Genomic DNA, 26,211 nt, shown 5'->3' with positions numbered 1-26,211 from the left:
CACTGACTGTCCACCAGAGGCAGAGTGCGTGAAGTGATTGGTGCCTTTTAACGTTTCTTAAAGGAACGCTCCAGATTTTTTTTCCAGAAATAACTTCGTTCACAGGGTGACACGGTGGCTCAGTGGTTAGCACTGTCGCCTCACAGCAAGAAGGTCGCTGGTTCGAGTCCCAGCTGGACCAGTTGGCATTTCTGTGTGGAGTTTGTGTGTGAGTGTGTGTGAATGAGTGTGTATGGGTGCTTCCTAGTACAGGGTTGCGGCTGGAAAGGCATCCGTTGTGTAAAACATATGCTGGAATAGTTGGCGGTTCATTCCGATGTGGCAAACACGGAAATACAGACTAAGCCAAAGGAAAATGAATGAATGAATGAACTTCATAGAGATAAACTGTTAAGTCTGACTTTTTTTTTGAGTCCATTCATATGATCTCGGGTTCTAGCAGGCGCACGTTTGGCTTAGCTTAGCATAGGTATTTGAATCGGATTAGACCATGAGCATCATGCTCAAAAAGCGTAACAGTGACATGGCTAATAGCCAATAGCCTTAGCTACTGTAGATATATAGGCAACAGTCAATCTTTGTACACGATGTAACTACAGAAGAGTCAAGATTTAAATAGGAAACTCTTTGGTCATTTTTGAACGAGATGCTAATGGTCATGTTCTCCATGTGTTGGTGTGGGTTTCCTCCGGGTGCTCCGGTTTCCCTCACAATTCAAAGACATGCGCTATAGGGGAATTAGGTATCTAAATTGGCTGTAGTGTATAAGTGTGAATGTAATGTATTTTTTATCTATTGCCATGACAGCAACCTAGGCTATTTTCATGGCAAGAGCATTTCAATATTAAATAAACAATTAAGAACAACAAACAAATGAATACACAAGTTAAATAAGATGTTTAGTGTTAATACATGATAAGAATTCTAAAATCTTTTCTGGTGTCACTTTGCTAAAAATGAATGAGAGTTCATTTCATAAAAAAGTCTCAATTCTAGAATCATTAAAAGCAGGACAGTCCAGTAAACACAACAGTTTTGCAGCACAAACATTGAGTGGGGTCTTCATCTTTAAGTAAAAAAGCGTGAGTTAATCTTGTATGCCCAATACGACATCTGGTAAAAATAACTTGATCAAATCTAGTCTTAAAATGTCTTAAAATTAGATTTCAGGTTGTATTTCGTGTAATTTATTGCTTTCCAATGCATTATAAGTGTGAATGTAAGAGTGTATGGGTGTTCCCCAGTACTGAGTTGCAGCTTGAAAGGCATCCGCTGCGTAAAACATGTGCTGGAATAGTTGGTGGTTCATTCGGCTGTGGTGACCCCTGATAAATAAGGGACTGACTTGAATGAAAATGAATGAAGTGCCCCAAGTGGCTTTTAAGTGTTTGTGGACGGACGTCTTCTTTAGATTTTAGTCTCAAACAATTAAAAAAAACATACTTTATGTGTTATACAAAGCAGAATAAGTTTCTTCCGCTGAAAACAAAGAAGATATTTTGAAAAAAGATGGCTCCAGTACTTCTATAGTAAAAGCAAACAATAGAGAAATCAATTTTGGGGCTCATCAGAAGAAGGAAACTCATACACATCTGAAATATTGAGTATAAATAAATGGTAAGTAAATCGCCATTGTTTTAGAAGTATTATCCCTTTAAGGATGTTTCAAGCGTTGCGACTGTCTAACATCCTTTTCCAAAAAATAAACAGATTTTTTCTGATTTCTCTAATTCCAACCTTTCAAAAGCAATGCTGTCTTTACTCTAAAGAATCTTTATCGGCACACAATAGCGCTGGCGCATCTCCAGCACTGTACTGTACTGACCTTCACAGCTCCGTTTGTCCGCCGCCAGTTCGTAACCGGGATCACAGGCGCATTTGTAACTACCAAGAGTGTTGACACAGCGTTGCTCACAGCGACCGTTATCGGGTCTGGAACACTCGTCCATTTCTGTAACAACAAGGACATATTTTATAGGAGCAGAGCTAACATCGGAGCAAATATTGGTAATGCTTTACTTGAAGGGGTGTTCGTAAGACACGTCAGGAAAATGAATGAGATTGCAGAGTGCATGCAGTGATTGGTGCCTTATTCAAGTTTCTTAAAGGAACACTCCACTTTTTACCAGAAATAACTTCATTTTACAGCTCTCCTAGAGTTAAACTGTTGAGTTTGACAATTTTTTGAGCACTTTTAGCTTAGCTTAGCATAGGACATTGAATTGGATTAGACCATTAGCATTGTGCTCAAAAAATTCAAGACTTTTGAAAATTTTCCTGTTTAAAACAACACAATTCTTACGTTTTTTTTTGAACACATAATAGTTTATGTTCAATCAACTTAAATTTGTAAAAACAATTTAGTTAACTTAATTGTTGACTATGTAATATCGTAGCAAATATTAGTAGCACTTTACTTGAAGGGGTGTTCGTAAGACACGTCAGGAAAATAAATGAGATTGCAGAGTGCATGCAGTGATTGGTGCCTTTTTCAAGTTTCTTAAAGGAACACTCCACTGTTTTTCTAGAAATAACTTCATTTTACAGCTCTCCTAGATTTAAACTGTTGAGTTTTACCTTTTTTTGAGCACTTTTAGCTTAGCTTAGCATAAGTCATTGAATTGGATTAGACCATTAGCATCGTGCTCAAAAAATTCAAGACTTTTAAAAATTTTCCTATTTAAAACAACACAACTCTTAAGCTGTTTTGAAACAACGTAATAATGTTAAATCCACTTAATTTTGTAAAAACATTTAAGTTAACCTAATTGTTGACTTTCTTATATCGGAGCAAATATTAGTAGCACTTTACTTGAAGGGGTGTTCTTAAGACACATCAGGAATATAAACGAGATTGCAGAGTGCATGTAGTGATTGGTGCCTTATTCAAGTTTCTTAAAGGAACGCTCCACCTTTTTTCAGAAACAACTTCATTTTACAGCTCTCCTAGAGTTAAACCTTGTTTAGTACTTTTAGCTTAGCATAGGTCATTGAATCAGATTAGACCATTAGCATCGTGCTCAAAAATTAAAAAATGATTTTTGGTAATTTTCCCATTTAAAATAACACAGTTTTAAGTTTTTTTGAAACAACATAATAGTTTGTCAAGTAATTTTGACTTCAATTGTATGTGTCTTTCTGAAATTCCTCAATAACTAAGTTGGCATGTCTGGCATTTTTTCAAAGTTGTAATTCAAGCATACAGAAAAAAAAATCGACAGCTCACCTTTGAAGAAATTAGCAGCAAATCCAGCCTTATTAACAGAACCATCGGACACAAATTTCATCCAGAGCTGGTTGGAACTGGACTTAATATCATCGGGTTTGTCATAACCGCAGAACCTGCCCAAAAGCGGGCTGCTTTCAGAGTTCCCGTCTCGAACCTCCAGGTAGTCGTACGCGCAGTTATCATGCCTCTCGATCTTAGATTAAAAAAACAAAACATAAGAGAGAAAATGGAAAGTTTAAACCTGAAAAAACAAAAAAGGCCTTTACTTTTATCAAAAACAAGACATTGTGTTACAGATTGAAAGTAAGATGTTTTTCTTTTGATTTAAAACGACAGAGCTACGTATAACTCTTCATAACCTCTTTTGTTTACTCCAGCTGGTTAGAGATGATCTACATTAAACCCAGAGACATCAGAATAATACGTAAATGTTGTTGTCGTTCATTTCAGTAACACTTTAGATTAAGTGTCAAATTGTATTGTGACACAGTTCCTCGAGAAACAGAATATCAAATGAGAAAACAGTGGGCGTGGCTTGTTTTTTCTACTGCGAGCTAATTGGATGTAGTAAAGTAGGCGTTTAATTCGGAAAGATCTAATAAAGGGTTTGAGGAGACTCCTCCTGCTCACCAATTCTGTTTGTTGTCAAAACTGACAGTTGGAGGGGCGTGGCTAAGTATGTTAGCCACGCCCAATATGCCAAGCAGACCTAATCTGACAATTTAAGTGCATTTGCAGATTTCAATTAAAGATTACAAGGGCATACTATTGTTTTTTTTTTGTTTTCTTAATGACATACACAGATGAATTCGCCAGAAAACTAGCAATGTGAGCTAACAAAATCAATATGGCTAGTTTTGCTCCTAATCCCACCCATTATCTAAACCCAACTACTACCTTACTAATTATAAATTAGCAGCAAATCTAGAGCGTATTGAGCTTAAAATCATAATTAATAGCAAGAATTGTGCCCTAAAATAAAATGTGACCATTATTCTGTCATTCTTAATATGTTTTTTACACACACTTTAGAAATACACCACACTTGGTGTATAAGCAACTGATTATACATTTATTATGCAGTAATAACTCGTTTTTTGATCATACCTCAAAAGACTGGAAGGTGAGGCCTACGTGGTAACCCTGGGCAACGGTGATCTTCCACACACACACTTTGTTCGGTCTGTAGTCGTCTGGGTAGTTTGGAGACTGAATTTGACCATTGTCTTTCTTCACTTCCCCACCACAAATAGCTGAAAGAGAACACATTATACATCAATATCATCAGTTGAAATAACCATAAGGACACTGAGCCCATCAATGTCACATGAAAATAACATGTAAACAGCGGCTTTCCCACTGGAGTAATGTTTCAGTGGTTCCTAGAACTATTTGTGGAGAAACCTTTATTGAAATCTTTACATGTCGAGAACTGGAAACTGTTAATTTTCAGGAACTCTTTCTTTTGGTGTAACTAAGCGGGTATTCATTAAAATACACTGAAAATTGTGTCGAAAATACTGGGTTGTTGTAACCCAACGTTGGGTCAAATGTTGAAAAACCCAACCCAATTTTATTGCTGCATTTTATTGAGTTGTAAAAGAAGAAGAAAACACAACGCTGCATACAAAGGTGATGAGTAAACGCTGCTAACATTTGGCGTCTATGTCTTGTAAAACTTTAAATACTGTAGTGGTGTTTCAAACGGCAGAGCATTTAACCAATTAGCGTACACTTATTTCACTGTAGTTCCTATTGTGCTGGATTAAACCTGGTCTGAAGTAGAAGCTTCAAAATGGAATTCCTAGAACTAAAATCGTTCTTTATTCATGTGTTGCAAACACATCTAAATACAGGTTCTTATTCCAATAGTTCTCGGAACTATTGTTTTAGTTCCAGAAACAAGTTCTGCCCTTTCAGAGTAGGATTGGATCCAGCACAATAGGAACTACAAGTGATTTAAATGTACACCAGCTGGGTGACAGCTTACCAAATCGAATAGGCTCTTGTTCCAATAGTTCTAGGAACTATTGTTCTATTTTCAGGAAAAAATTCTGCCTTTTCAGAATAGGGTTGGATCCAACGAAATAGGAACTACCAGTGTCTTAAGTGTGCACTAGCTGTACGAATGCATGGCAAACCTTCTTCCAATAGTTCTAGTAGTTATTGTTAAAGTTCTAGGTCAAAGTTCTGTCTTCTTCGAGTATGGTTGGATACAGCACAGTAAGAACTACCAGTGTTTTAAGTGTACACTAACTGGGCGTATGCATGCTAAAACAAACAGGCTCTTCTTCCAATAGTTCTAGGAACTATTGTTCTAGTTCCAGGAGAAAGTTCTGCCTTTTCAGAGTACGGTTGCATCCAGTGCAATAGGCACCAACAGTGAATTAAGTGCACACTAGCTAGGCGAATGCATGTCAAACCAAACAGGCTTTTCTTCCAATAGTTCTAGGAACTATTGTTCTAGTTCCCGGAAAAAGTTCTGCCCTTTCACAGTAGGGTTGGATCCAACACAATAGGAACTAGCAATAATTTAAGAGTACATTAGCTGGCTAAATGCCTGCCAAACCAAACACCGGACAGTATTTTCATTCTTGCATTATTTTCACAGCCTCAAAGATATGTAGCACAAGTGATTATTTTCTCCTTTTTCCAGAGTATCCAGTGAAAGTGTCAAAGCATTAAGGAAAATGGCTAATGGGAATAATTTAGCTTTATAAAGTAGCCTAGTGGTTGGTTTTAATATCTATGTACTTGTTGTGAAAGCCCCTGCTGACTTATTTTAAGACCGAATGTACTGGAAACGGACATCAGAAAACCTTCACGTGAGCTATGGTTGAATTGAAGACTGGGGGGCAATGTTTTCGGTTGACAAGCTATTTTGAGCACTCTTGACTCTCCCTAGACCTTGACCATGAAATTGCTTGCTTTGAGCTAATTCTTCCAGACTACTCAAGGCACCACGGCTCTTTCGACTTTAGAAAAAATACTGAGAAAACAATGCTACAGCTATTGTTTAATATTTGAAGGTGTACTTGACGCACTGTTTTTGACTGCGTGCCAAAAACACTGCCATGTCAGTACAAAACTATCCATATTGATTCTGTTAGCTCACATTGATAGTTTTGTAGTGAACAATTCATCAGTGCATGTTTGTTGCATTTTCAGGGGATTAACTTTAACGGATTAATTGTTTGCCTAAAGAATAACATTGTGCGGTCACATGCATTTCTCAGGTGTAAATTTTTCACAGACTTCAACAGAGTGTAAAAATCTTGATGATCCTGTTGGTCTCGTTTATCAAATTTGAGCTTTAATTTGTATATTCTATTGGATTAAGTTCAGGTGATTGGCTGGGCCATTCCACAGCTTGATTTTCTTTCTCTGAAAGCATTTGAGAGTTTCACTTGGCTGTGTTTTGGATCATTGTCTTACTGAAATGTCCACCCTGGTTTAATCTTCATCCTCCTGCTAATGTAAATGTTGGACTGAAGCAACTAATATTCATTTACACTGACGAAGGGCAGATGCTAAAGCACTACTGAGAGATTTCAGCTGCTGTCTGGGCTTTCCCTGCCTTCCTACACCTCCCTTCCTTCATGTGTTCAATACTTTTTCCCTGTGTCATTTCATTTTATCACACATAACTTCATTTGTATACTAATTAGATATGTTTTCTTCGCACATCTGGATTCCTTTGGTTGTTGCCAACATCCGGTGAAATTTTCAAGTCAACAAATCCATTACAAATATGTTTTCTGAGAAAAATGGTGACGTGTTCAAAGCTTTTTTCCCCCCACTGTATTTGACAGTCAGTGATGGTGGTACCTTCATAAACAGCAGAGAAGCCTTTTCCCACCCAGTTGCTGCTGCTGCGGAACTCAATCCACAGCCGACTGTCTGTCGAGATGATTGGGTCAGGTAATTTATCCCCACAGAATCGACCTGCAAACAATTCAACGTGAATAATCAAGCTTGGGTCCGACCGGTTTTATGCTGGTCTACTAAAATATCATATGTTCATCTCAAACCTTTTAACGGTGCTTTCCTCCAATATCCATCTCGGATTTCCACGTGATCATACCAACATAAATGACTCCGGTATAAATCCATAGATGTAAAGTTCAGGATGATCTTAGGAAATAAATAAATAAATAAATAAATAAATAAATAAATAAATAAATAAATAAATAAATAAATAAATAGTCAACTGTTACTGGAGCAAAATCTACATATGTATTATTTGTACAAATTCAATTTTGGAATTAAAACAAAGTTTTAATGAATATTTATATCTATTTTTATGACTATTTATAACTATTTGGCAAGTCAAACAGTGAGGAACAGGTTTTGTCAGCTTCATTAAGAAGTCATTAGTCATCCATTGCTATTTAATAACTATTTCAAACTATAAATTGGTCTATAATGAATATAGATTATTACGTTTTTCCTGTTTTTGCCCACACAAACAAAATACTATACTAATATATAGCCTATTTTACAGTGTTTTTGAACCATCCTATAGTAAATGACTTCTAAATGAATCTGTTGTGGCAATTCTATAGTTGCTTTGGTGAAAAAACAACTATAGTATCTAAAATAAACATATTACCCAATACTGTAGTTTTCCACAATTAAATACATTATACTACAATAAACCACAACTTACTGCAGTAAAAGTTGAAGTATACTACAATGTTTATTGTAGTTTAGCTGTTCACAATAGTATTCATTAACAAAGAGTTGAAATTACGATATTATATTTGTTGTGATCACCAGCAGGAGGCTCCGTCATTCACGTGAACTACATATCCCACCCCGCCCTGCAGTCACACACCAGTTTCAGCTCACCTCCTGACACACACAGCTGCAGTTCATCTCCACTGATTACTTGGACTATATAGACACCATACACACACACACACACTCATCCAGTGTGTTATTCTGCAGTGATCATTTCAAAGTGTTTTCCTGTTTATCCTAGCTGTGTTTTTTGACCCTTGTTTGTTTATTCTGCATATGTCGTTTTGCCACCTGCATTGACCTCTTCGTCTATGACTTTAGGTCTAACCAGAAGTGCAATAGCAGCAAGTGCAGGATCTAGGTATAAGTTACAAAGTGCATTTATAGAAAAACTATGGGTAATTTTTACAGATGGATGTACTATGAACATTATATACAGGTTGGATTAACTATGAAAAGAGATTTACAAAAGATGAAAAAAATGTACAGGTTGCTATTAATCAAAATAATACAAAATTTTTACATTTAGACATTTTAGACTTGTTTAAAATAAAGAACTTGTTACAAAATTATCTAAAACAACAAAGAAATTGGGTGGCACAGTGGCTCAGTGGTTAGTATCGTCGCCTCATAGCAAGAAGGCTGCTGGTTCAAGTCCCGGCTGGGCCAGTTGGCATTTCTTTGTGGAATTTGCATGTTCTCCTCGTGTTGGCGTGGGTTTCTCCGGTTGTACCGGTTTCCCCCACAGTCCAAACACATGCGCTATAGGGGAATTGAATAAACTAAATTGTCCGTAGTGTATGAGTATGAATGTGAGAGTGTATGGGTGTTTCCCAGTACTGGGTTGCAGCTGGAAAGGCATCCACTGCATAAAAAATATGCTTGATATGTTGGCGGTTCATTCCGCTGTGGCGAGCCCTGATAAATAAAAGGACTAAGCCGAAGGAAAATAAATGAAAGCTCCCCGTAGTGTTTTCTAGTACAAAAACCTAAGAAGAACTATTTTTGGTTCCTCAAAGAACCGTTCAATGAACAGTTCCCTTTCTTAAAATATTTTTAAACATAAAAGAAACCTTATTCCACCCTTAAAAACCTTTTGTGCATTTAAAAGCTTGCTGTATTGTAGTGTTTTTCATAGGAACTTGTCTCTCAACAATGGCGACCAACATCCCCAATCCTCAACAACAGCCCATCAAATCACCTTTTCTCCTGGTGTGACAGAAATCCTCCAAATGCAGTGCATATATGCTGAATAACCATTCGGATAACCAGGAGACGAGAAGTTCCCGCTGCTCTCTTGCAAACTGTCTCCGCATCCTAGAACGCGAAGAAAAGAAAAGTCATTAGCAGGCAGTGTTAAAACCAGTTAACAACCCGACAGTTCATTACACATAAACAGATGAGATCAGTTATACAATGGCCAACGGAGGGTGAAAAACATTCCTGTGCATTAAAGATAAAGTGTGCAAGTTTGACACCCAGTGGTTGAACTAGGTATTGCATTCTTGGATCAAAACACACTCAAGAGCAGGTTGCCAGATTGATGACATTAACAGGAGTGTGTCTGACACAATAGAAGGAATATTTTCCATATTAAAAGCTGTTTTTTTCCTAACCAACATTTGAAATGCATATTTTAGAAACGGCTTCCATTTTGTGCAGCTAAAAAAAAAACAGAGAACTATGACAATGATCACCTCAGGTACACCTCATGTGCTGTATTCAGTGTTAAATGCTAATAATGTGAGTTTGAATGCCACTTTACATGACATTTATTGCCATACTACTGAAAGCAGCAGCAGATAGTTCACCTCAGATCTTGAAAATAAAATAAACCATTTGAAATTGAGATCAAGACCTTTTATTACGTTTGGCTAGCTAAAGCGATTTACTCCTGGGAGGGGGTTAAAATCAGGGGCCGTGCGATTTACTTCCAGAGGGAAGTTGAAATTGGGGGGCACATAATTAGATTAACTTTTCGATTTTAGGTAAAAAAATCGAATCTGTTGGAGATGTCCAAATAGATTAATTGGTACCGAAAGTCCACAGAGGGGGAGTGATTACCAGAATGGGGAAGTCCCAGAGTAAAGTGAGAAAATTTGATACACTGGTGTTTTGAAATGGAAAAACTGTATCAGATTGGGCAGTTAAAAGATTTCACTTGGGTCATCACCATACTGGTAGATCTGTCTCAGTGGGATAGCAATGAAATGACAATAAGTGAGATCCGAGGCGTGACTCACCACAGATAACTATTGCGGGGGGGTTAAAACCCCTGTCGTCTGGCTGAGATCAATACCTTTGATTTCGTTTGGCTAGCTAAAGCAATCTACTCCCGCGAGGGGGTAGAAATCAGGGGCCGTGCGATTTACTTCCAGAAGGAAGTTGAAATTGGGGGGCACATAATTAGATTAACTTTTCGGTTTTAGGTGAAAAATCGAATCTGTTGGAGACGTCCAAATAGATTAATTAGTACTGAAAAAGTCCACAGAGGGGGAGTGATCACCAGAATGGGGAAGTCCTAGAGTAAAGTGAGAAAATTTGATACACTGGTGTTTTGAAATGGAAAATCTGTATCAGATTGGGCAGTTAAAAGATTTCACTTGGGTCATCACCATACTGGTAGATCTGTCTCTGTGGGATAGCAATGAAATTACAATAAGTGAGATCCGAGGCGTGACTCGCCACAGATAACTATTGCGGGGGGGTTAAAACCCCTGTCGTCTGGCTGAGATCGATACCTTTGATTTCGTTTGGCTAGCTAAAGCGATCTACTCCCGCGAGGGGGTAGAAATCAGGGGCCGTGCGATTTACTTCCAGAAGGAAGTCGAAATTGGGGGGCACATAATTAGAGCTGTAAAGCTTAACTTTACAAATGTTGGTGAAAAATCAAATCTGTTGGAGACTTCCAATAGATTATTAGGACCCGAAAACGTTCATGGGATGCGTGGGAGGATGATCACCAGAATGGGGAAGTCCCAGAGTAAAGTGAGAAAATATGATACACCGGTGTTTTGAAAAACTGTCTTTACGCTGTTTTCATCTGTTTTTATATTATTCGCTTTTATTTTTATTTATACTTGTCTCTTTTATTCCTATTTATGTAAAGCAATTTGAATTGCCACTGTGTATAAAATGTGCTATATAAATAAACATGCCTTGCCTTTCTGACTGAATTAATGAAATATGCTGTTGTCCCCCAAGGCAACCTGGGGTGCTGAAATATAATTGGTTAAACTGGCATTGAGCGGGTTAAAATTACCAAAACAAAGACGGACGTTCCAGCACGGAAGACACATTTTCAAAGCAGAATATCTGACTTCAGCATTGTTTTTCAGATAAACAAGAATGTTCACTTAGCATGTTTCTTAAATATCTGCAAACATATCATATCAGCATCTTAAACAAAACAAACACACACACACACACACTGATTTGCGTCTTGAGCACTTTCATGTTCTGAAGCACATCTGCTATTAATGTTACACACCTGCCTAATATTCACGGCAAAGAAAAAGAGATGGATATAAAAGTGAGGCAAGATTCAAGCTTAAAGAGCTTGCTTTTATATGGTGCCGCAGGCAATTAAAATGAAGCGGTTCATGGGCCGAATACTGTATTAGAAGTGCTGGTAATTAAACGCTCTGGTGCTCGCTGTGGAAAAACAGCAAAGCAGCATCGCTTCATTAAATGTCAAAATAACAGCGCTTTCATCATATTTTCATTAAAGATACATATGTAATGGAGAATGTGGAGTCTTTAAGTTCTGGTTGCACCTTCTTGTCGTTTATAATGAGCAACTTTATTCTGGACTTGAAGGTGATGATTCTCATCCCAGCCGCATCACACTCGGCAAACCGCCCCAGTGCATGCTGAAGGTTCATGTTCGATGAAGCCAACAGAACAACATCGCCTGTGAATAGTGGAGATACTCCAAATCCGAAGCCATGGTGCTCCACTGGAAAAAGGTGGTTAGCCATCTCCAGATTGGACGAACGTCCTTACCCCAGGTGGAGGAGTTCAAGTTCCTTGGGGTTTTGTTCAAGAGTGAGGGAAGGATGGAACGTGAGATTGACAGGCGGATTGGTGCAGTAGTACTGTGGTTGATGTACTGGTCCGTTGTGGTAAAGAAGGAGCTGAGCCGAAAGGCAAAGCTCTCGATTTACCGGTCAGTCTACCTTCCTACTCTCACCTATGGTCATGAGCTTTGGGTCATGACTGAAAGGACAAGATCTCGGATACAAGCGGCCGAAATGAGTTTTCTTCGCACGGTGGCAGGGCGCACCCTTATAGATACAGTGAGGAGCTCTGTCACCCGGGAGGAGCACGGAGTAGAGCCGCTGCTCCTCCACATTGAGAGAAGTCAGCTGAGGTGGCTTGGGCATCTGTTTCGGATGCCTCCAGGATGCCTACCTAGGGAGGTGTTCCAGGCATGTCCCACTCAGGGAAGACCCAGGGCACGCTGGAAGGTCTATGCCTCTCGGCTGGCCTGGGAACGCCTCGGGATCCCCCCCCCACCCCACCCACCCCACCCTCCGCACACAGAGGAGCTGGAGGAAGTGTCTGGGGAGAGGGAAGTCTGGGGTTCTCTACTAAGACATTGTTTACACTAGTGCGTTTTAGTTTTAAAACGGCGTTTTAGATTGAAAACGATCCGCGTCCACACTAGCGTTTCACCCAGTGTTTCTGAACAGCTCTCCATCTACACCAAAACACTGAAAACGCAGCATATCTAGCCAGATGAGAGCTGTTCGTCGGAGTGTTCATCTAGGATCTACCGCTGGATCTAATCTCACTATATATATATGTTAAACTTGCTATTTAATTCATCTTGTTTTCTATATCTAACAACATATTCCCCGACTACGGTCTTTTGAATCTATTACTTGTTCTCGGGTAACGTTTATGGCTGATTGACAGATTGCTTCCGTTTATTTCATATAATGTATAAACTTATTGTACGTTATACTTTTATAATGGCCGTTATTAATTATTAAAACTGATATTCAGCAAAAGAGAGTGTATGTTTCGTATTTTCAATGAAAATGAAAGGAGGCAGTGATGTTATAGGCTCCGTTTTGTTATGAATACGCAAACAGTGAAGATGAAGGCAGCACGACGCCTCAACATTTCTGCTGTCTGTTAAGTTAATATCAGTAAATATCAGTTCCTTATATCATGCTTTCATTTTATTGTTAAGATAGTGAAACAACGTATCCAGGGTGATGTGAATACGGTTATAATGTACACGGTTCCCTTTGAAGATTTACCGACGTGTCCTCGGGAGTCTGTTTTCCATATCAACCTTGCGAAGTCTGAACTTACAAGGAGAGGATGGAGGACTGAACTGTGTGTGTGTAGGCTACTTAATATTGAGGAAAAGCCCCAATCAGAGAGGTGAATGTCTGCAGCCCCGCCTCCGTTTTCAGATGTCTCCGTTTTCTCCCATCCACACTGAGATGGAGCAGCAGCGTTTTAGAATAAAAACGGCCTCTTCAGCGTTTCCAAAACGCTCCGTTTTCGGCGCTCGAAAACTCCAGCGTAGTGTTGACTGATGGCGTAACCGTAGCAAAACTTGTAAACGTGGCCTAAGACTGCTGCCCCCGCAACCCGGCACCGGAAAAGTGGATGAAAATGAATGAATGAATGAATTAATTAACTAATTCTGCTTATTATATGACTATTTATCAAAGTAAACAAAGAAATTAAATGAAGCAAACCTATTGAAAAAAATAAAATACTATAAAATACTAGATATTTGTCAAGATATTAGTCAGATATTAGTATATTAGTCAGCTTAAAGTGACATTTAAAGGCTTAATTAGGTTTATTAGGTTAAGGTTAGGGTAATTAGGCAAGTCATTGTAAATCAATGCTATTTTCTGTAGGTGATCGGAAACAAATATTGCTTAAGGGGGCTAATAATATTGACCTTAAAATGTTTTTTAAGAATTAAAAAGAAGCCTTTGTTATAGCGAAAGAAAACAACTAAGACTTTCTCCAGTAGAAAAAATAATATAGGAAATACTGTGAAAATTTCGTTGCTCTGTTAAACATAATTTGGTAAATATTTGAAAAATAAAAACACATTCTAGTTTGTTCTACTTTTAATGACCCTTTTTTAATTATTTAATAAAAATTTCATTAAATCAAAGCCTTCTGAAGTCTGAGTATGTTTTTTTATATTATTTTATTATTTACTTTATGACCTTGTATGTTAAAGTTTCACGTCTTTGCTTTACGGTTTCCGCTCCTTAACTCTCTGCTAGAGTATTGTGTATGCAGTATGCTAGTTTTTGTTTGAACAAGTCTGTAAAGTTTACATGAAGAGCGTCTTTTACCGCATTAAGCTCCCGTAACCCAGAAAGCAACTGTTCTCTGCTCTGTTTTATCAGAGAAAGACAAATGACAAACTTCCTGCGCTTCAACAGTGTTTACTTTGCCTTCCCGAAGCCAGGATTCACAGAGAAGGCAAGAAACTACAGTGCGTTATTGTGGATGTTCAACTTACAGTCGAATACAAGATTTTGTAATGAGGGCAAATGTCACTGAAAGGCACTCAAATGGGTGTTTCAGGAATCCTATAGCCTTTTCTCCTGCATAAATACCTTAATATTCCCTTTAACATGACACATTTACTTGAAAATGTATTTGTTTGAAATCCTTTTTTTTGGAATATTTATTCTTAAATTGCTATGGGGTGTAATAATGAACAGAACTATTCAATAATAATAATATTATTAATAATAATAATAATAGCAACAACAATAACAATAATATATTTTCTGTTATTAACTCATGGTCAAAGATTATGTTTAGCACAAATTAAATTAAATACCATAAAATCCTGTAAGGCATATGCTTACATTTTTTAAATATTTATTCTTTTTACTTTAATTTAAAATGTTTTTTATAATTTTAATAAATAAATAATTAAATAAATAAAATAAATAAATAAATAAATAAAATAAAAAACAAAATAAAAAATAAAATAATAATAATAATAATAATAATATTAAATTAAAAAATAAATAAATAAAAATAAAACATAAAAAAATACAAAAAAAATAAATAAATAAATAAATAAAATAATAATACAATTCTATAAATATTAAGTAATATTTATTCTTAAAAGAAAACAAATTACTATGGGGTGTAATAATAATGATATATATATATATATATATATATATATATATATATATCAGTTGGCATTTCTGTGTGGAGTTTGCATGTTCTCCCTGTGTTGGCGTGGGTTTCCTCCACAAGTCCAAACACATGTGGTATAGAGGAATTAGGTAAGCTAAAAAGTTGGCCTTAATGTATGTGTGTGAATGAGAGTGTATGGGTGTTTCCCAGTGATGGGTTGCAGCTGGAAGGGCATCCGCTGTGTAAAACATATGCTGGATAAGTTGCCCAGATTAATAAAGGGACTAAGCTGAAAAGAAAATGAATGATTGAAATTGTATTATTATGATTTGGAAAATGTTATTTCTTTATTTATTTTTTCTACTGAGAACAAAAATATTTTCTTAAATCGTTACTTCAATGTATAGTGCAACATTAGTTTAAATACCATAAAATCTTATCAGACATATGAAAAACTGTAATTGTTTGAAGAAAAAAAAAAATGTTGTAATATTTAATCTAAAAAATGCTATGAGATGTAATAATAAACAAAACTATTCAACAATATTTATAATAAATAAATAAATAAATAAATAAATAAATAAATATTCAGTTGAAGTGAATTATTAGCCCCCCTTTGAATTTTTTTTTCTATTTCAAGTATTTCCCAAATGATGTTTAACAGAGCAAGGAAATTTTCACAGTAATTCCTATAATAATTTTTTATTCTGGAGAAAGTCTCATTTGTTTTATTTCAGCTGGAATAAAAGCAGTTTTTCATTTCTTATGAACCATTTTAAGGTCAAAATGATTAGCCCCTTTAAGCTAATTTTTTTTTTTCGACTGTCTACAGAAAAATAACTTGTCTAATTAGTAGGGCCAGACGGAATCTGTGGACGTTTTTTGCTATTTCTGCTGAGAATATTGGTAAAAATCTGCGGATTTCTGCGCGTGCAGATTCCGCGTGGGCCTACTAATTACCCTAACCTGCCTAGTTAACCTAATTAACCTAGTTAACCCTTTAAATGTCACTTTAAGCTGTATAGAAGTGTCTTGAAAAATATCTCGTCAAATATTATTTACTGTCATCATCACAATTATTAGAAATCAGTTATTAAAACTATTATGTTTAGAAATGTGTTGAAAAAAATCTCTCCGCTAAACAGAAATTGGGGGAAAAAATAAACAGGGGGCTTATAATTTAGGGGGGATAATAATTATGACTTCAACTGTATATGTCTATATAGGCATAGACTCAGTACTGTTTTAAAGTTTACATATCCGTAATTCTCTTACTTTGACACTTGTAAAGTTTGCGTGCCTGTGCGATGTCTCCTTTACTCAATCTGGTCCTCTGACCAATAGGAGGCCGGACGCCGTTCACATCATATCGTGGCAGAATAGTGTCCAGAAATATCCCTCTGTCAAGAAACAAACACAAGAAAAAAAAAATCAGAACAGACAAATCTGTAATTTAAAAGGTCCTGTGAAGGGCTTTCAAATGTATATTTCTACTTAATTTTTAATGTAATCACAAGCGAAACATGAAGAGAGGGTAGGACATAGAGTAGCCCCTCCCCCCTTTTTCAAAAACAGCCTATAGTGTTTTGTTTTATCACAGCTCTGCCAGTGAAACTGGTTGAGCTCAAGCGCATCAACTGAAAAGCAAATGAGAAGAAGGGGGCGGGGCATGTCAGACACTACAGAACATTTGACTGGTCAGAAGATTTGATGAGAAACTGAAGTATGAGGTGACGTGAATGAAACTGTTGATGCATTTAGGTGGCAAACTGCAAGCTTTACATGTTTATATCAGTTTTATTTCTTCTAAACGCCACTGTTTTGGTGCGCAGTAGCTTGTAGATATCCTAAAAATGAACAATAAACTTAATTTCATGGGACCTTTAACTCTCCATCTCCACTTTTTCTGGAATGTCTCTCCACACGCTGAATTATGGGCGCTTGTATAAACACAAATGTTATCTCACGCTTAAAGATACTGCAGCGGCAAGTTGCAGCAGATGCACAGAATGTGGTGGTTAGAGCTCAACAGGCTGTGAAGTCGTTTTGCGGAGCACACAGCAACCCAAATGGCGCTCCAGCCAAGCCGTATTATCCACGTTATCTGAGTTATGGAAGTTGTGGCCTGTGGTTCGCTTTCCCTTATGTTTTCTGCACAACACTTTGTTCAGTGCACTGCAAAAATTATTTTCTTCATTTTCTGTCTCATTTCTAGTACAAATATCTAAACAAATCAAGTAGCATTAGCAAAAAAAACATCGTCTTGTCTTTGATTTGAAATAAGACTATTCTGTTTACCGCATTGGCACATTACTTTTCATGCTTTAGGGGGCAAGTCACTTCATTTTGTCACTATTTCAGAAAGAATTGAAGATTTCTTTTAGATATTTTGGACTAGAAACAGGACAAAAACTCAAGAAACTTTTAAAGAAAAGCGTTTTACATGGCAATAGTGCTTTTCTTAATATTCATGTGGTCTTGTTTCTATTACAAATATCTAAAAATTCCTAAATGAAGAAGCATTTTAGACAAGTAAAACAAATATTTTTTTATTTTCAGAAATATCAAGTCAAAATCAAGTGAGTTTTGTCTTAAAACAAGCTAAATAATGTGCCAGAGGGGTAAAATAATCAGAATTTCAGTTTACAGCAAGATTATTTTACTTGTTTATTATGTCTCTCCATACGCTGAATTCTGGGCGCTTGTATAAACACAAATGTTATCTCACGCTTAAAGATACTGCAGTGGCAAGTTGCAGCAGATGCACAGAATGTGGTGGTTAGAGCTCAACAGGCTGTGAAGTCGTTTTGCGGAGCACACAACAACCCAAATGGCGCTCCAGCCAAGCCGTATTATCCACGTTATCTGAGTTATGGAAGTTGTGGCCTGTGGCTCGCTTTCCCTTATGTTTTCTACACAACACTCTGTTCAGTGCACTGCAAAAATTATTTTCTTCATTTTCTGTCTCGTTTCTAGTACAAATATCTAAACAAATTTCAATCGGGGAGCATTTTCTAGACAAGCAAAAAAAAAAACATTGTCTTGTTTTCGATTTGAAATCAGATTATTTTGCTTCCCGCATTGGCACATTACTTTTTCGCTTTCCCTATGTATACATATATATATATATATATGTATATATATATATATATATATATATATATATATATATATATATATATATATATATATATATATATATATATGTATATGTATATGTATATATGTATATATATATATGCATGAACCGGAAGCTGTGACTGTTTTTTTTACGTATTGTGACGCAGTTCCTAGAGAAACACAATAGCAAATGAGAAAACAGTGGGCGTGGCTTGTTTTTTCTACTGCGAGCTGATTGGATGTAGTTAAGTAGGCGTTTCATTCAGAGAGATGGGGAAAAGGGTTTGAGGAGAGTTACTACAGCCTAACACACTCCTCCTTCTCACCATTTCTGCTTGTTGTCAAAACTCACAGCTGGAGGGGCGTGGTTGAGTATGTTAGCCACGCCCAATACCTCAGACAGACCTAATCTGAGAATTTAACTACAAACAAACAGTAGATGCCTTTGCAGATTTCAATTAAAGAGTATAAAGGCAAACATTTCATTTTCTTAATAACATGTACAGATAAATTGTTCACCAAAAAACTAGCAATGTGAGCGAACAAAATCAATATAGTTAGTTTTGATTTCATTTGCACTTTAAGCCTGAAGTCCCATTTATGTCTCCACTACAAACGTGTCAGCAGGACTTGTCTGGATGTGGGTTGAGGGAGCAGATCATAATCTTTTCCAGCGCTGTTTTATATCCAACCGGTCAAACAGTAGTCTGGATCATGGTGACTCAAACCATAATAAAACCCCAGAGGTCTGATGACTGTTCGTAATGTTTGTACGCTAACTTAAAACATAACAATGAGCTCTCGTGGGACAGTCAGTGATTTCACCGAGATGGTCTCAGGTTTCAGACAGTGACAGCCGAAACATGACCTGAATTCCTGCTCTATTTGGCAACAGCTTCATGTGTGTGTTTGTGTGAGTGTGACGTCACTCTCCATTGATCATTTCAGGGCTAATGCATCTTTAAAAGTCATGACAAGTACACAAATGAACAGAAAAGGGTTCATACAGAATTTAACAAAAACTTTCCATGACTTTTTCCAAATTGACCAAATCATTCATTCTCCTTCGGCTTAGTCTCTATATTACAGAGGTTGCCACAGCGGAATGAACCACCAACTATTCCAGCATATGTTTTATGCAGTGGATGCCCTTCCAACCGCAACGCAGTACTGGGAAACACTCATTCACACACACAGACACACTCATACACTACGGACAATTTAGCTCACCCAATTCACCTATAGCGCATGTGTTTGGACTGTGGGGGGAAACCGGAGCACCCAGAGGAAATTTAACTAATATCCTCTATTAATATATAGCCTGATGAAGTATATTTGGTAAACAACATTTTCAAGACTTCACCAAGACTTTAGTACTTCTCATTTTAAAGTTCCATGACTTTTCCGTTTTTTAATGACTGTACAAACCCTACAAACGAACACAAGTTGAGCAAACGTATAATGAATCTGAGCTTCACAATGTTACCGCTCTCCAACTGAAACAACATTTGCACAGTTCAACAAGGAGTGATTCAGTATCAAACTCCTTTGACTCTCTGCTGGTTCCAGGTCCGTTTTTTGTGGCCTCCTCATGTGTTTGTTCCCATAGGAACCGTCCAGTCAACAGCAGGCATGATCAAATAGAGAAGATTGGCCTTTCCAGAGCTCCACTATACACACTTTATATGACATGAAGAATATTAGGGCAGACATACAACCCACATATCAAGGAAATGAACAGTTTAGTGGTGTAAATTTGTTGCTAGTTTCAGCTCGGCGCAGATATCTTGGTCACGTTTTGCACCACCTTAGTTAAATAGCAAATGCCTACGAATTTATTAAGGTGCATTGATGGCGTGCTGCTATTTTGAGGAAACTGAAATAGACCTCGCCATTGACCAACTAAAAGCTGATCTAAAGTCAATGGCGCAGGGTTTTTATTTATTATTTAAAGAGTGTGTTAGTGTTATGCGCCTATGAAGGTCCAAAATGAGCATTTACATTGCTTGTTACACATACAGGGATGCACAGCAGTGTACAAATATTTTTAAAAGGTTTAAAATCAACGGATTAAAATGTCAAAATTATTATTATTGTCTCAATTTTATTATTATTGACCTCCTTCCATGCGGTCTTCACCTCACGGGGCTGAATCCGGCTCTGTTGTAGCCAGTTTGTTCATAACAATCTACATTTGTTTGTTATTATTAGTATTAGTATTTATTCTATGCATATTCATATTTGTTATTGTCATTTTTTCTTTAGAGACGTATGAATCCCCAAATGAGGCATAGGAATGGGAAGTGCGTTTGGATATAACTCAGTTTTTGGTAACACTGTACTTGAAGGGGTGTTTATTAAACCTTTATAATCATGACAGGACACGTAGTGCGAATGTGAAGGAGATTTGATGCATGCTTATAACTTCTATTATTAAGCGTCATTTGCTCAGCTATGAGATTTTAAATAAAAAGATGACATTGCTTGTTATGACAACTTGACATAAGCAAATACGTCACAACTTGTTTTTGTCTTTGTCATGACCACTTGACATTACCAAGACAACAAAACTTGTCATAAATCTGTCATAAACATGATCGAAATAATAATGATCGAATTTTACAACACAGTCATTAATATATTTTTTTTTACCTCAACTAGTTTTCCTTGCCTAGTTTGACCTTTGCTTGTGCTTTATCTTGCTTTTACTTCCAGTTTGCTGACTCTTTGACATGCGCCGTACAGTTTATTTACTTGCAACTAACTGCACCCATTCATAATATATTGTAAATCGTCTTGTACATGTGCTCGGCTCTTGAATTCTTTTGTTTTTGTTGTTGTTTATTTATTTATTCATTAGCTGGAAATTAAGAAATACTTTGAAACAATCTTTGCGCTTAAAATTATATATGTAATGGACGTCTTCAGTGGAGTGTGACCACCACTGTTTCCTAATTCCATGGTCAAAAGGAAGAGGCTCATTCTTTAGATCATAGGTCTCGAACTCAATTCCTGGAGAGCCGCAGCTCTGCAAAGTTTTGCTCCAACCCTAATCAAACACAGCTGATGCCACTAATCAAGGTGTTCAAGACTGCTAGATGCTACTAGATAAGCTGTGTTTGATTAGGTTTGGAGCAAAACTGTGCAGAGCTGCGGCCCTCCAGGAATTAAGTTTGAGACCTATGCTTTGGATGGTCTTTATCTGTTTTCTCATTCAGTTTTTCTGCATACAAAGTTTGCCTTGAATACAGCGAATGCGCCATGGTGTGACTCAAATGACTCTAAAGGGAATGGGAGATGAGACTCTGATTGATTTAGTGCATTTTATGCACAAAACACACCCATAACTCATTAAGAGAATAAGCACAACCCTTTTAGACTATGCGTTGGGTGCAACGACAGTTTTTCCCCTCCTTAAAATAGCTAAAGTGGATTCAGACATGCTCTTAGTCCTTCTGTTCGCTGCACTTTAGATTTTACGTTTAGATCCATAAAAAAGAGCCCATGTTATGAGAATAACATCTACAGTAATAACAAATACATGATCAATCCACAGAGAACATGACAACGAATGTGTGTTTAACAGTTATTAAAAATAATGCCACAAAAAAAAAAATCCCACAACTGCTATGTTACCCTCCAAAGATGCTAATTAAACTTATGCGCAAAACTGGAATATCGCATAAAAGACGTGCAAATAAAGCAACGATTCCATCCAATGAGTCAAAGAGAACAAGATTGTCAATTCCTGATTAACTGGCGACAAATATCAACAGTAAAAACAGAATTTGCTAAGGTAGGAGAAGCTGCGTGAATCTTTTCTTTATTTAATAATTGACTTGCGCCTCAGAAGACAGTATGCAGCCGTCCAATGAACACGTGGTGGCATTGTCACGGTTGTAGGTGTGTGCGCACTTCTGAGTGTCTATTGGTCACATGGTTTTGTTTTGTTTTGGTGTTCCACGTGTGTCCGTTACGTCAGTGTTAGGTCACGTGCTATGTGGAGTCCGGCTATCCTGATTAGCCTGCCAGCTGCGACTCGTTATTTCGGTTATATTTGGACAGCACGTCTCTAGTCTCGTGTCAGTTCGTTGTTATTTTGATATGCTCTCTGTCTGTGTTCAGGGCTGCTGTGGAGAACCATCTGACACCCAGAGCTACTCAGTTCCTGTCCGTTTTTTCCCCGATCCCTGTTTTAGTGGGATACCTGATCTTTGTTTATTTTCCGTTTTACTTTTGAACTTATTCTCATGCTATATTGACTGTGTCAATAAAGTATTATCACTTGCACCTTGGTTCCTTCTAGTACTCATTCAAGCGTTACAGGCATTTGAAGGTGTGAGATGCGGCAGCATGATCTCACGAGAAACGTAAGTAATTTACGTTTTGTCAATTTAGTGGCTAATTCGTACGAGTTCAGTCGTACGAAATTGTACGATTTTAAAAAGGAGGCGTGGCAACTAACCCCACCCCTAAACCCAACCGTCATCGGGTGATGGGCAAATCATACTAAATTGTAAGAATTAGATCGTACGAATTCATACGAATTAGCCACTAGATCAAAAAGTTACGAATTGCCGTGTTGGATGTGGAGCACAGATGATCTTGACAGTTCTGGACGTCATTAATAATATGATAACATTAATACTGAAACGGTTACGGCGTGTTAGAATGAAAAAAACAACATTTCAGATGTTTTACAATGTGCTCAGCTTGCTGGTTTGTCCATTCAGACACATTTTTCTCATCACATGATCTCTCAAAACAAAACAACACAACATTTAATGAGCATACTAGAATTTGTTCGGTAAAAGTGTTTTCATCGTAGTTTATGCGCATTTTTTCTAATCGAATAAAAAGTTTATCCTACTCAGTTATGTGCATATGTTTTTAAGTGCGTTTTCTAAATTTATGCATACCTTGGTGTTTGCATCAGCCATTTATTTATAGCGCATATCCAAAATGCGCATAAAAATAGGTGGATGGAATCATAGCTACTGTAATACACATATTTTTTTGTATCTAAAAACATGACCTGGGCCTGTTTTTCCAAACGTTCTCTTTATAGTCCGTGTGTGAGTTTGGAGCTGAACAGTAGATGTGTGGGTGAGCGGGTGTCATCTCACACTCAAGACACACTGCGAGCTCTTTATTTGCTCTTGGCTCGACTCTCCAGCACCAGTCTGAAGAAGAAAAACCTCCAGTCGGGTGGGAGGAACAGGGGCCCGCAACACAAAGGAGGAGGTTGGAAAACATGCCCCAGACAAAAAGCTAGGAGAGCTCACCGAAAACACACAAAAAAAACCTGAGGGAAGGCCATGAAATCCTGCCGATACGAGAGCAATCAAAGGGGCCGTCTTCCCACGGAGATTTACAGTACGAGTGCTCTCCAAACACAGCGGGCATGATGGGAAAAAAGACAGCAGGACAGTGGACAAACACAGCAGCGGAGCGGTTCTGCGTTTCTCAAACAAGAACAGAACTCACGGATGTACTCAAGTCATAGTTTGGTGCATTGCTGGAGAAATTTACCACCTAGATATGATGTTATTTAAGTGTGCTTTCACACTTAGATGTCTGTTCCGGAACCTGCCGCATTTGCCCCGGTAGCTTGGTTCATTTGAGAATATGTGAAACCAACGCAATAACACGGCAATTCGTAACTTTTTGATTTTATGGCTAATTCGTATGAATTCGTACGATATAATTCTTACAATTTAGTACGATTTGCTCATCCCCCAATGACGGTTGGGTTTAGGCGTGGGGTTAGGTGCCACGCCTCCTTTTTAAAATCGTACAATTTTGTACGACTGAACTCGTACAAATTCGTACAAATTAGCCACTAAACTGACAAAACGTAAAATACTTACGTTTTCTCGTGAGATCAGGCTGGTGAAACCCACAATCGTGCTCTGATCCAAGCCAAAACAATTGGTCCGAGACCGCCTCAATGAGGTTGAAACAAACTCTAGAGCAATTCGGTTGTAGTGAGAAAGCAATACAATCTGATGAACTGATAGACCAGGTTACATCACAGTCTATAATGGATATGTAATAGGCATATACTCTTTATGTAGGAATGGGTACTGACACTTTGTACTTTATCGGTATCGGTGCTGCATTATAATAGACTGAAGTATCGATAAGCTCTGACGTTAACGGTTCTGCTATCGGTACTGGAGAATTATTGCTGAATAAACATTACGTACAGTAGCATAATTTAACTGACCAACCTTTTCTAATTTTCGATATTTGATATTCGTCCGCTCAGTTGGCAGTCGCACATGAGATATTCTCGTGTTTCCGTTGAGCGCGCCAAGTATAAAAGCCTTCACAGGTCTTGGCTGTGCACACGCACTCAGCGATTCAAACTCAACCAGTTGTTTTCTTGTATAATCAGAAACGCAAGCAATCTGGCTAAGTGAAAGTATCTTTCAAAAGTGCACTAACTGCAGAAAGACGAATGAAACGTTTTGACTGCCTAGCTACTAACGGTAACGTTACATCATCCTTCGTTATGCCAGCAGTCAATCGTTAGTATAAGTTAATATTAATAGTTTAATAAACACACACATTCGGTTACATTGAAAACAGTATTTTTTCTGCAGTAGCCTAAATAAATCCTAAACATTAAAAATGCTTTTATGCCAGCTGTCTTTACAAATATAGCCTATGAATGGCCTAATAATAAACTATGCTTATTAAGAAATTATTTTAAAAACCTGCTTTTTTTCACATTGCAAGATGCTTCAACCGCAAGGAGCACAACAAACCAAGAAAGATCCTGACTTTTGCCAGAAAAGGCAAACATGTTGATTTTTCTCCAGAAAAATGGTTAAAAACTTAGGGCTCTAATTTGACGATCCATGCGCAAAGCCCAAAGCGCAGGGCGCAAACACATTAAGGGCATGTCAGAATCCACTTTTGCTATTTTAAGGACGGAAAAATCCGCTTTGCGCCGTGGCGCATGGTCTAACAGGGTTGAGCTTATTCTCTTAATGAGTTATAGGTGTGTTTTGAGAATAAGCCAATCTGAGTCTCATCTCCCATTCCCTTTAAGAGTCAGTTGTGTCGCGCCATAGCGCATTTGCTATTTACATGACGGACTTTGTAAGTGTAAAAACTGAACACTTCACTAAAGACAAAACAGTTAAACAGAGTATCTACTGCGCGAGAATGAGAGATGAGCCTCCTCATTATTTACTTTCACTTTCACTCTCGTGGATAGAGAAACGTGTTGTACACACAGACATCCATTAACCTATACATCATTAATTTAGTTTGTTAAGCACAAAGATTTGTGTCAAATCTATTTCTAAATTCAGTTCTAATTTCCAGCAAACAAATAAATGAACAATAATAACAAAGTGTGTTTAAACAACTGAGTTATATCCTAATACACATTCTATGCCCCATACTGGCAAATCTAAGCTTGTTTTTAATAAAACAAATATAAATATGCATATAATTAATAATACTGCTAATAATAATAACATTATACAAAAGCAAATTGTTATGAATAAACTGAAAAAGCCCCCCGAGATGAAGAAGGTATGAAAGTATGGTTTTTATATTTATGTAGGCTAGAAAATAATATGTTTTGTAATATTTTAATCCTTTAATTCTCTTTTTCATATGTAAAGATATTTGCGTATTGCTGTACATCCTGTGCGTATTAACCAATGTGTAAGCGAGACACACAACTGATGCACTCTGCACTGGACTATAGACCTGATTTGATCTGGTCTATTGAACCGTGTATTTAAGTTCCTCAAAATAGCAAAGCGCCAGCAATGCGCCTTAACACACCTCCTTTTTTAGACCAGATCGCCTATGGGTGCACATATGAGCGCAAATGCGTTTGCTATTTAAACAGCGTGGTCCAAAACGTCAAAATGACTCTTGCGCCGAGCTGAAACTAGTAAATAACAATTGCGTCACGCCTTGCGTCGTGCCTTGCGCCACATTGC

General features: G+C 37.4%; 1 protein-coding gene across 1 annotated transcript in view; it reads right to left on the bottom strand.

Annotated features, from left to right (window-relative positions):
• Window positions 1–26,211, bottom strand: part of bmp1a (bone morphogenetic protein 1a) — a 138,912-nt gene that overhangs the window by 31,405 nt on the left and 81,296 nt on the right. The window contains exons 7-13 of the mRNA XM_056463026.1: window positions 16,397–16,521; window positions 9,174–9,289; window positions 7,261–7,363; window positions 7,058–7,174; window positions 4,337–4,482; window positions 3,227–3,422; window positions 1,826–1,951 (exon numbers count right to left, since the gene is read on the bottom strand). Of these exons, the coding sequence (XP_056319001.1) occupies window positions 1,826–1,951; window positions 3,227–3,422; window positions 4,337–4,482; window positions 7,058–7,174; window positions 7,261–7,363; window positions 9,174–9,289; window positions 16,397–16,521 (929 nt within the window). The remainder of the gene's footprint in view (window positions 1–1,825; window positions 1,952–3,226; window positions 3,423–4,336; window positions 4,483–7,057; window positions 7,175–7,260; window positions 7,364–9,173; window positions 9,290–16,396; window positions 16,522–26,211) is intronic.

This window comes from Danio aesculapii, chromosome 8, assembly GCF_903798145.1.
Source record: "Danio aesculapii chromosome 8, fDanAes4.1, whole genome shotgun sequence".
Taxonomy (NCBI): domain Eukaryota; kingdom Metazoa; phylum Chordata; class Actinopteri; order Cypriniformes; family Danionidae; genus Danio; species Danio aesculapii.
This window is presented reverse-complemented; position numbering and strand designations above follow the sequence as displayed.